This window comes from Anthonomus grandis, chromosome 12, assembly GCF_022605725.1.
Source record: "Anthonomus grandis grandis chromosome 12, icAntGran1.3, whole genome shotgun sequence".
In the NCBI taxonomy this organism is placed as follows: domain Eukaryota; kingdom Metazoa; phylum Arthropoda; class Insecta; order Coleoptera; family Curculionidae; genus Anthonomus; species Anthonomus grandis.
In genome coordinates this window covers 19,311,292-19,324,080 of record NC_065557.1, presented here as the reverse complement: position 1 = coordinate 19,324,080, position 12,789 = coordinate 19,311,292, and the positions used below count along the sequence as shown (strand labels likewise).

The 12,789-nt window shown below is 33.1% G+C and overlaps 2 protein-coding genes across 3 annotated transcripts in view; one reads left to right on the top strand and one right to left on the bottom strand.

The window, feature by feature from the left end:
- The window catches only part of LOC126742784 (kynurenine aminotransferase), an 18,274-nt gene extending 18,053 nt beyond the window's left edge, over positions 1-221 (top strand). For both annotated transcript variants that reach the window (XM_050449576.1, XM_050449577.1), the window contains exon 10: positions 52-221. In XM_050449576.1, coding sequence (XP_050305533.1) covers positions 52-129 — 78 coding nt within the window. In that variant the 3' untranslated portion in view covers positions 130-221. The remainder of the gene's footprint in view (positions 1-51) is intronic.
- Positions 189-12,789, bottom strand: LOC126742785 (UPF0605 protein CG18335-like). Its single transcript, XM_050449578.1, has 7 exons — positions 12,653-12,789; positions 12,448-12,586; positions 10,969-11,059; positions 10,744-10,919; positions 10,332-10,494; positions 4,761-4,998; positions 189-331 (listed from the first exon to the last, which is right to left on the bottom strand). The coding sequence occupies exons 1-7, from the start codon at positions 12,691-12,693 to the stop codon at positions 262-264; spliced, it is 918 nt and encodes a 305-aa protein (XP_050305535.1). The 5' UTR covers positions 12,694-12,789; the 3' UTR covers positions 189-261.

Below are 12,789 nucleotides of genomic sequence, written 5' to 3'. Positions count from 1 at the left end.
CTTTTTTAAATTATGTATATTTTAACGAATCCATGTATTTTGTGTTTTTAGCGCGATGAATGCTTAGAAGATGCTGCCAAGATACTTCATAACTGGAAAGCAGGAAAAACTGCACAAACTAGTAAATGAACAAAATTCACTTTTTGCTCACCTTATTAGTTTAAGAATTTTTGTTGTTATTGTGTAAGTAGAAATATATATATTTTATTAGTAAATCAAAAGGTTTTTTTTTTAATGAAATTATCATCTGCTGATATTTAATCAGTTCCCGAAATCGCCTCTAAGCCACCGTTTTGCATCTCGGGAGTCATTGCCATAGGTTTTTCCATATCTAAAAAAAAAGAAAATGTAAACAATATTAAGCAGTATTATTAAAAATATTTTTTTGTTGCAATAATGCGAGAAGTAGAACTATATTACACTTTAGCAAACGTACGTGAAATTTTTCAACACATAAAATTGACAGAAAATATCCCTAAACTTATTTATTGACTTTATATTTCAAGAAATATTTGAGGAGTTTAAAATATTCGAGAAAGATTTGAAGAGTTTCTAATTTTAGTTTACTGATCAATGGTGGAGTCGCTGCCGCGGAGTGATAGTCTGGGGTGGCCTATGTATATAAAAATTATTTAAAACAACTTGATATAGTACAACACTTTATTTTAAAGGTTATATATAAAAAACAAAAAAGTTTTTCTACTCAACAGCTATATTCCGAACAGATTTTTAATATACGTTCAATATATCGTCGGTTTGCAGCAAAAACTCGAGTCAATTTTTTCAGATTTTGAGATTTTGATAAATATCACTAAGTCTAATGTTGTTTTATCACTGAACCAAATATTAAACGCTTAAAAACTCATTAAGTACCAAAAAAGCAGTCCATAAAAATCACACTAAGTCATTAAGCCTGTTTTGAGTTCATGCAAAAACTCACTAAGTGACTTAATGAGTTTTATATAATAAATAATAATGGTCCTATTTTGACAGCTTTTAAAAAGAGAAATTCTTTGGGTGTATTCGAAGGTGAAGATGGAAGAGGAAAAAAAGCTTCTGTTAATAAAACTTCCGATTCTGACATATATATTGTAAAGGCCCACATTGAAAGTTTTCCAACAATGAAAAGTCATTACGATCGAAACGACTCTATTTAGACCGTAAGCTATCAATCTTAAAGATGTACGACCTTTACCGGGCCTACTGTTTAAAGAATAATTTTAAATCAGTTTCTTCCCATGCATATAGAAAAATTTTTTGCACATCTTATAATATTTCTTTTTTTAAGCCAAAAAAAGATCAGCGCGCAACTTGTAATTGGTATCAAGATTCCAACTTTCAAGATCGCTGTAACTTGGAAGATACATACCAAAATCATATTACTCGGAAAAACGAAGCAGCCCGATCAAAAGATATTAATAAAGCTGCTTTGGAAGACAATTCTGCATTTATTATGGTTACGTTCGATTTACAATCTGTGTTACAGATTCCATCTTCCGATGTTTCACCGATGTATTATAGCCGAAAAATTAATATGTATAACTTAACTATTTATGAAGCTCCAGAACCACACAGAGCATACTGCTTTGCATGGACTGAACTACATGGAAAGCGAGGTAGCTGTGAAATTGGAACATCACTGTATAATTGGTCTATAGGCTTGAAGCCGGAAGTAAAACACGTAACCTTATATTCGGATACATGCGGTGGACAAAACCGAAACCAGAATATTGCTGCTCTCTTTCTTTATATTGTTCAAACAACTGCGGTTGACATCATAGAGCATAAATTCTTAGAAAGTGGCCACAGCTACATGGAGGTTGACTCCAGGCACAGTGCCATTAAAAAAGAGAAAAAATATCAACCAGTTTATGTAGTCCATGACTGGATAAGTATTTTTAAACGAGCTAGATCCAAACGTAACCGAAATAAATTTGGAGATTCATTCATCACCAAAGAGTTTAAGTTTAATGAATTTCTTAATTTACTGGATTTATCCAAGACTTTACTTAGAAATAAGACAACTGATTGTAATAATGATAAAGTAAACTGGTTGAAAGTAAAGTGCTTCAGATTTCAGAAAATACAGCCTGCTATTCTTGAATACCGCTATGATTATTTTGGTGAATATAAAAGCATTAATATTGAAAGAAAATCGAGAGCCACTCAAAAAATTGACTATAGTACCTTGAAAATAAGCAAGTTGTACAAAACTATGCTGCCAATATCCGTTAAAAAAAGAAGACCTTTTAAAGTTATGCGAAAAAGGAGTGATACCTAATGAGTACCATAGTTAAATACCATAAGTTAAGTACCATAGGTATAAATCGCTGCCAATAAGCACAACATTGAAGGATGTGATTCCTGAACCTGGATATTCCGACTCAGACGGGGAGACGTTTTAGTTCTTAGTTACATTATGTTTAACAAAATTTATTATTAGGTTTTGTATTTTTTTTAATAAAAAAAGGTATATTTCCAAAAAAAGTTTACTAGTTTTTTAACATCAAGTTTATTTATAAAAATTAACTCATTAAGTCAATAATTTGACAATATTTCACATAAAATGAAAACTCACTAAGTCACATTTTATATTTTTCTTTCCAATTATTGATTAACAAAATACTACTTTTTCATTATTATTTTACTGTTAGCTTTGAAATAACACACAAAACTATATTTTATTGCCGGAAACTAAAAACTACAAAATGATTTGTTCCCAAAACCACCTAAACCATCGGCATTAGTAAACAATTGATTTTTCCAGAAACTATCATTTTTGACTTAATGAGTTTTTGCAGCAAGCCAACGATATATTTTGTCAACATGCATTTACACACATAAATCAAATAATCTTAAAAAATATGTTAATCACTCTTACGCTACCAGAAATTATGTAAACAGGCACTTAAAGATACCAACTATTAAAAAAACAATAGGGCACAGATTTTTAGGTTAGCTGGCTCGGAAATTTTATAACATTCTCCCAAGTAGTCTGAGACCTGTTCACAATATTAAACAATTAAAGCTATTTTCGACGAAAACTTTCAACGAAACGAAAATTTTCATTTTTTTAAATAGATCAAATGAAAAAAGATATTTTTTTTTAATGGTTATATGGTGTTTCGATTTTTTGTTCCTTTCTGTGACTGCTATTGATAGTGTAGGTCAAGTTATGTTGATTTTGGCTGTAACTTAGTTATAGGTTCTGGTTAATTTACATATTATTTTTTTTATATACTTTATTTTATGCACACAGGTGTTTACGCATGTCAATTCTGGAAGACTTTTAATACCTAATAAGAAATTGTTAAATCATTCTTATTGTAACAGGACCAAGTTGATTAATAAATTTGAATTTGAATCTATTGTACTGTTCACGATTTTCCACATAAAGGATTTTGAAAATTCATATGAGTTTGTCATTACAAAATTGTAAAAACTTTAAATTGTAGTGACAAAAAGGTAGGATAGTCTGGAAGCATATTTTTTTTAATTAAAACTTGAGATATTTCCTAAATTAAAATTCAACAAAAAAAAAGAGAAATTTGAGCAAGATTGACGCTATTTGAATGAGGAAAACTCGGTGCTCAGTAAAATGTCTTTTTGGAAATGTAAGCGTTCCGGGTAATTCCGAAAACCCAAAATTTAATTTTTTTTTTCTGATGATTCATATAAATGTGTCCTATACAAATTATAACGCAACATTAAGTAATATCGTGAATTTTCTACCAGCTTATGTATATTTAACTTAAATAAAATATGACGAATATCAAACTAAGTTTTATTTATTTTTAGCAATTTTATATCAGTACATTGAGTGCGACATTTGCCTGGAGTGTGATCTAATTGTTGGTGCCATTACGCTATTACACATATTTTAAAAAAATGTGAGTCATTTTCATAATCTGAGAGTAAAGAATGAAAAATTCCCAACCTTGATGATGCTTTTTTAATTGGAAAAAATCTTACAAGATGCAAAAAAAAATTCGTCAAAAATTACCATTTGCGAAATTTTGAATCTTCCTTCCTTTATGGAATAATTCTAAGATTTTTCCAAATTGAAATCTATTAGGACCATCCAAAACGTCGTCATATAAACAATTTTTTTTTTAAATAAGACACTTTAAGAACTTTAGGAAATCAAAAAATAGAACACATTATTCAGGTATAAAAGAAAATACGTAAAATTAAAGTACTGCTCATATAATATGGAGCATTACTTCAGTTATTTAACATATTATTTATAAACAGGCTTAGCAAGGAAATATAAAGTATTTGAAAAAGGATTGACTTCTTAGATAAGGCAAACTTTAGATGTAGTTTAAGAAATAAACCCAAACTTTACCCCTAATAAAAATGAAAATTAATAAACGCAGAGAAAATCACCGAGGTTTGTAGTATCCATCGAAGTTGTATAGTAGATATTTCCGATTTTTCTCTTAAAGTATAGTTACCTCCACCAATAATCTATTTTGCAGTTTCTATTGTCATCAAAGGGGTCGCTGGCGGAATGTTTCAGCGGCATCTTTGACAAATACTAGGCCCATTTTGCGAAAATAACAGAAGATTGGTTATTTTTAAATTACAAATTGACTTGTTTCTTTAATTTTTTTATTCGGTACTATTTTAATATTGTTTTTGTTCATTAGACTCAATTTCCAATTAGTTGTGCTTCTTACCAAAAGAAAGTTTCTTTTTTGTTTTGTTTTTAATGAGTTAATGTCAGAAAATGTGTTTTATAAGCTTTTAGGGCTTACCTAAATATAGCTCCCGGAATATGTCCACCATAGTTAGGCAGTTGTCCAATATGTTTATGGTAAATTTCAGCAGGCTGAATCAAGACGGGGGGATCTGGACGGTCAATTTCCACTGGTGCCCATTCGTTACTCAACCTTTTCCGGTAATTCGATGTAAAATCACACAGCTGACTGTTAGTCATTTCTTGGTTGGTTTTTCCAAATGCTGCATAACCAAAAGGTACATGTCCGGTAAATCCTAAAGAAAAAAATCGAAATTAATTACACAGTTTATAAAACCTAAAATATATCTTTATTATGATAATTCGGTACTTTATTTTTTTGATAAAAAATAAAAAAAATTATGAAGTCATTGTGAGAGATTTATGAGTTCAGATAACAATTTTGAAATCTTTACCTTTGCCACCGCATCCTCTCGTATATCTCTCCTGTTGCAAATACGAATTATTTAGTCTGTCATACATGGTCGTTTTTTTTTTGGTGATGATTGTATATTAATTATATCGCAATATAAAATGTATGGCTCCCCAACAAAATTTCTTTTTTAAAAAAAAAGTTTGACAATGATTTGACAAAATGGCAAGTTCGTCAGTAATTTAGGAAGAAACTTTTTAACGCGATTACAAAAAAAGGTTTTAAAGGTTTATTTATTTTAACGTAATTGTTGAGTCATTGTTAAGGTACAGCGTTCCTCGATTAAAATATATATATTAGTGTACCAACAAATTTCTTCTAGATATTACATCATCTTTTAATCAAAAAAGGACCTTCTTCTTTGTTGCAATAATTGCATAAAGCTGTCTCGTTCTAGACCTATTAGGTGAATGCAGTTGTCTATGATTCTCAAAGAGATTAATTATTATCATTTAATTAAAACTGAAACAAGTCTTAGTCCAAGAAAATTGATAATAAAAAGGAAAAAATAAAACACACATTCACACGGTGTGAAAAGGAATCTTAGTATAATCGGTTGGTAGCTGCTGCCTCGCCATTTCAGCTATCATCGTGAATTGGACGAGCGAGCATTATGCCTTCGTTATCCAAACATTTATGAAAGTAAACGAATCTGTGACTACGACGAAGAATTTGACGTACTCGATTTGCGCTTGGTAGACATTTTTGATCCAGATCGTAAAACAATACTATTCCACCCATCCAAAATAATGTCCGTGCAAGTACTTAGTATCAACGGGACTGGGAAAAATCGCTGAGCATCTTTCAAAGATATTCTTCAAAAAATATTCTTTTAATAATAAGTGACGAAGTTTATTTCAATGTAAACAAGCACAATTTTCGCTATTGAGCAACAGAAAATCCGCGCCAGTTCCATGAAAGGCCATTGTGGCATTGTGGCATGTTCCATGAGTAGCCTTCACAGCCCACGTGTTACCATTTAATGCTGTGTTGGGTGTTTTGGCGTTTGGAACCCGCATTTTTTTGAAGAGGGAGGCGTAGTGTGTACCGCAACTGCTGATCGATATGACGACATGCTAATCAATAATGGCAGTTTTAAGGGGAATGTTTTGCAGATGCGTAATTTCGTTATGTAAAGACGTTGGATGGCCTACGCGTGCATCTGATCTTTCTGCGACTTTTTCCTTTAGGGATACCTGAAGCGAAGGTTTTTTAACGCCATCCCCGGATCATTGATAAATTAAAAGCAGTAATACACCAAGAAATTGCAGGAATAGCGCCTTAAATTACTGCTCGAGTGATGAAAACTTTCAGAAATCATCCTCGAATGTACATAGAAAAGAATGGTCACCACTGGGACTCAAAACTTAATGAAAACAAATGGCATACCATACACTTTCTGTTAATAAAAATAGAAGATAAATAGCATTCACAATGGCGTTTTTATTAAAGGTTAAAATGTGGGAGATCATTTTGACGTACCTCTATAAGTGTTTTCTTACTCGGCTTTTTTATAAATATAACTTTTCAGATCTGGTTAGCTACCTACCTCCTTACTTTATCATCGTTTCCATCTACTCTTGGATTACCTCATATTTAGACTGTGCCTCATGTTAAATACATCATTTAGATAACTTTAGGTACCCTAGACAACTATCGATTATTTTAACTCATCGATGCCTAACTAGAGACATGCTTGTATGTTAAATCTTTATGATTTCTCTGTGTGATGAAACCTTTCTGGACATGTCTTTTTGCATTTCATCGTTTTATAGGTAATGAAAAACTAACTACCCATTTCTTCCTCTCGTTATAACCATCAAATCAATTAGGAACCAACATTTTTCTGGTCAAGATGAATGTTCAGATAGAACTCTCTCGTGCAGCAATTTCCATGTTTTAATATCATTTATAGTTTAGGTTCTATCTAGGTTTTATAGGATTTTTATAAAAATCGGAAAAGTGATACCGATTCATACGGGAGGTGAGGTTGAAAGTTATTCTAAACTAATACCAACTACAGGACGTTCCGAAACTATTGTGCCAAAATGTAAGGGTGGGTAGATCTTACCAAAAAAAACCGTTTTTTTTTAACTATTAACTCCTAGGCGCATGCGCCTTATTTCGGTACTAACAGGTATCACGAGAAAAAAGGCTAATAAAGTAGGCTACTCATTTATTATTGCGTCGTGGCAATGTGTAAAACCAGACTACTTTAAAAGTAGACTACTTTCTCTATGTGTAAACCTAACTTAATCTAAATTGTAGTGTGGCGGTTCACTTCCGCGTCATCCTTCACCTAGCCCACACGTGGTAGATCTTTGTCCTTTCCAATTCCTCGTATCTCTTTCCCAGACCCTTTTCTACCCCCTGCCGTTGGTGGCTAAACTTATTCACGCCGGTAAGCAGGACGGATGATGCCGGACGCATTGTGAGGGAGGCGACAACGTGCAAAAGTTTTAGATTTACCATTGTGAAAGACTTAATTAATTATTGTGAAATCTTCGATTCGGGGAACAGGGTACATACCCGACGGCTTTTCCCGAATCACCCGAATGAGCTGGCGAGTTGCACCGATTGGAAGTAGAAGCCAATAACCCAAAACAAGCAAGCAATTAGTGTGACCGTTTAAAAGTTTAAATTAGAAAATTTTACATTCGCTGAATTCGCAGACCTACACCTGGCTTATGGTGCTGCTGATGTTAATGGAAGACGCGCGTTGCGGATTTACCAAGAATGCTTTCCCCAGCGGTCCTTACCAAGTCGGGGACTATTGCATTTGCATAGTCCTCGACTTGCAGTTGCATCTTAGCACTCGCAATCTTAAATGCACGTTTGCATTTAAGATTGCGAGCGATCAGATAATTACGGGTAAGATTTGTTAATAAAGTGTTATTCATCCGGACTATTCATGACAACGAAACATTTAATTTGCAGAAGCCTCATAATGTGGGGGAGAAGACCACGCACGCTGCGTTTATTATGAGATGGAAGAGGAAATCTTAGTGAGAATTGACGAATCTCCTTCCATAAGTACCCGAGCTGAAGCGCACTCATTTCGAATAAATCATGTTCTGGTATGGGAGGTTTCACACGAACAACAACTGCAGCCATTTCATTTTCAAAAGGTACACCCACTTCTGCCCGAGGACTATCGCCGTCAAGTAGAATTCGCTCAATGGTTTTTACAACAAACGTGGCGCGACGCTAAATTTCCGCCCTTAGTGATGTTTACGGATGAAGCCGCCTTTACCCGCGAAGGGTTTTTTAACAGCCACAACAGCCACGTTTGGGCTGAAGAAAACTCAAGAACGAATTGTTAGAAAATGTTCCTCTCAATGTCAGACAAAACATGTGGTACCAACACAACGGAGCCCTAGCCGTAAGGGAACATCTGAACCAGGCATATCAGGGAAGAGTGATTGGTAGGAACGAACCAAATGCATGTCCTCCACGTTCACCAGAGCTGACCACATGCAACTTCCTTTTATGGGGACACATGAAAGCGCTTATGTACGACACTCCGATTCAAATAAAGGAAGAGTTAGTAGGAAGGATTGTTGCGGCTGCTGCTGGAATTCAAGAAATTCCGGAAGTTTTTCAACGTGTGCAGGAGGAAATCGTACGACGCTGTCACGCTTGCATTGAAGCGGGTAGTTCGAATTTTGAACATCTTTTAAATGAAAACATGGTTTTTTGAATAAACTCTCCTAAATATTCCATGTGTTTTTATGTCATTTACTTACACAGTTTCCGGTACAAGCACTTTACCCCGTGTCCGAGGTTAGGTACCACTGCGCGGACCTTAATGCGCTATTATCACTGAATGCATGCGCCTATGGGTTAATAAGTAAAAAACGTTTGTTTTGGCGAGAACTACCAACCCCTACATTTTGGCACAATAGTTTCGGAACACCCTGTATAATTCTAACTAATACTAAATTTCACATTTAGTTTCCTGTAATATTTGTGTGCACAGCTCAATCCAAAGAATACCGTCATAGCAACTTTAATTTATTTGTCAAGAACATTTGACTCTGTTACTCATAGAACATAGACGCAAGAAATTAAGGTATTTGGATTTAAGAGAACTAGGTTAAAATGAATTTAGGAGTCCATCGGCCAGCTTTTATCCAAACCATTAAATATCACACACAGAGACTATTGCTTTGATCTCCTACTCCCGACTTGTAGTAATAATCTCGGCAGACGACACAATAGCTTCATGGCAAGTTTCTTATGCTGAGTCTGAGTCTATAGCATTATCGCTACTGGTTTGCCTAATTTGAATATTGGTGGTGTTTAGTTGAAGCACAGAATATTTTTAAAGTTCTTGAGAATTATTGTCGAGTGCCAATTCTAGTTAAACCAGTATTTTATACCAGTTTCTTTGTAAACACTAGCGTCTGTAGGCCTGGCAATAAGATAACTGTTGCGCTTGGAAGCGGTTTTGATTGGACTGTATATCCATTCTCTTGTGAAATTTCATCTTAGGAGTGGTATTGCTTTTTGGGACACCAGTATTTACTATAGCCCTTATTTGTCCTACAGGGCCGCAGAGAATCAAGCAAATTATTTTTAATATAATATTCTTATTTGTACTGGAACTTGGAGCAATTCCAGCAAACCTCCTAATTGCAGCTTCGGCTCTTATTTGCAGGTTAGTTATTTATCAGAGTAGGAAAATTTATAAACGCGTTACAATTTAGTAGTATAATACCAGAACAGATGCTTAAAAAACTGATAAAGGTTTTATTATTGGAGAGGTCGTACTCTGGTCTGGACGAATTCTACGTGGACAATGTGAATTACCTCAATTCTGCGTTTCAATTTTTCGTTATTGATTTTAGTTGTTAAAATTTGAAAAAATATTTATAAACATTCTGATTGTGCGTACTGTGCTATGTACATCTATATGTTTGTAGTAGCAAATGTTCTGAAATAAATTAATGAAAAATATGGAATATCTAGTACTATTAAAGTATTTAGGGTTCCTATAATCTTCATTTTCAGAGATACCTGGATGTTTGAAGGAGTCCAACTCTAATTGACGCTCTAGGCACAATGAATCTTTAGCGATTTATAAGGTTTTATAAAGAGTTAGCGCGAATAGTAAATTGTAAAATGATGAGTTTGATAAATAAATATGAACTTTACCTGATTTTAAATACTTTTCTGGATCTACATTGTCAGAAAAATAAGGGCTCATTGAATTATTAGGCGGGGTAATGGGAGGTTCGGTTACAGGCATATTTCTTAATAATCCACCGCATTCAGGTCGAACCTCTATCAAAGGAAGTTTAAATTCACTTTGTGTCAACTAGAAATAAATCTCTTATAACATTTTGCAAAATCGTATTTTGTTATATTAAAAATTTATTAATAAAAAGTCTCAGATCAAGTATTTTTAGATATCTGTAAAAGTATATAAAACTATCAAAAAACAGAAGTTTTATTTTTGATCACATAATATTTTTTTAATTTCAAAAAAACACTCGCTATGAGCTATACAAGATTACAAAAATTCAATTCAATAATTAAGTGTGCCGATTCATCTACATAATCCTACCTCCTTATCTTCCAAAGTTTTTGGATCCCATTTGTTATCCTGAAGGTAACCGATTTTGATAATTTGATTCATAGCGGCTCGATTTTGATTTTGCAGCTGCTCAAAATCTGAGAGTGCCTCTGTAGCCTGTACTGTATATCGTTGGCCAAATTCAGCATGTTCTCTTGGTACAAATCCTACAAAGATTGTTCACTAAAGATAAGAAAAGAAAAAAGAGTTGTCTACCTTCATATCCAGGAACCATGGGGTGCTTATAAATTGTATCACCTTGTCTTTCATTAACAATATCAATATCTCTAAGTGCTGGCCGAAAAGTCTACGAATAAATAACTTACAATAATTGTTCATACAAGAATACAGTGAAGTGAGAGTACCAGCCATAAATATGTTTTATTTTATAACTTAGTACTAATTATAAAACCCAATACAAAAGGTAACAAATTTAGTGATTGGGTCGCGAGTCCATCTTTATAAATCCCTTAAAAGGGGCAGCTAAAGGACTAGTGAGAATAAATATTCATTTTTATACCTACACAGAAAGATAATTGATTGCCATTCAAATATGTAATGCAGGTAGAGGTCATCTTACTTAAAGCTAAGAAAGTAAAATCAGCTATAATCCCAGTATATAATATTAAAGTTCATTTATATTATGAATTTCAACTTGAAATAACTTGAAATTATTACAATAGTAGACTTGATAGACTTTGATAGAATCATTTAATTCCGTAATGGTAACGATGATTACATTTTCTTATACTAACAGGAAGAAACCTATAGCTTTCTGTGGGTATATACGAGTATAGGATGTTACTAATTTTAAGATTACTATTGAAATCTCGGTAATATCTTGTAATAGTTCTCGGTCATAATTAAGGGAAAATGTTAATATCACCTATTAACATTTTTCCTTAGATATCTAGTGGTGCTTTCAGATTTACAATAGGACATTTTGTATCTTTAATACGTATAAGAATTATTTTGTGTAATAATTGTATCAAGTTTGTTAAAAAGAAGCGAACTAACTTCTTAACTTTACGGAATGTTGACAATTTCCGAATCGTGTCTTACTGCTTACGCAATTGCGCAAACTCTGGCCAGATTCAAGTCATTTGAAGTTTCTCAGTATTGTGTTGCCTCCAGCAAATAAGTAGAAATCAGGAGATTTTCTAAGATTGTTAATGATTATTGAATTAACAAAACTACGTATATATTATTGCAACAGAAACAAACATTTATTCAAAACCTATCAATCTTCTTCATTATTGCGTATATTGAAGGCAACCTTTGGAAAACAAGATATGAGATGTAGATACCTTGTTTTGATAATTTTTTTTGCATGCAAATAACGTAATAGCCGTTGATAGTTTTATTCTATCTAAAGTTTTTATTAAATTTGAAAACGTTCGCTGATGAATGAATCAAAACTAATTTGAGGACAAAGTTGCTTAAAAGAAAAAACATATATAAGTTCTGTCATACCCCATATTTTCTATAAATTTCTATACTTTTATAAAATTTTTCTGAGTCTGTATTTTAATTGTATTACCAATATATATATTTTGAAAGACGACCCAAGAAGCCGCTATACGTCTAGTATTTAAAAATTGCAAATCTTTTTCATCAATCTTAGGTTCTCATCGGCTTTTATTTTTCTTTTAGCTTTTTGACTATAATAAGAACTAAAAATGTCTTTATAACTACCTTATAGTCATCTCCCAGTCTATCAGATAAAACAAGCTTTTCGGCATGATGTACAGTTGGATCAAGTAGAACTTTGTGTGTCGTGGTTCCGTACGTATCACCTATACGATATTTATATTGAGGACAAAATCCGGTGTATCTACAAAAAGAATATAAAGCAACACATATAAATATTTAAAGCCTTAAGATTGGTACTATAATTTACCCGGGAATGAAATGAGGGTTGGGCGATGATATAAGTTCCATTTTGAATTTTGAAACCTAATTTGGCCCTATAAATGTTCCCTATAGCCCTTCACGATTTAGAATTTCAATTTTGACTAGTGAGGTTAGATCCTGACG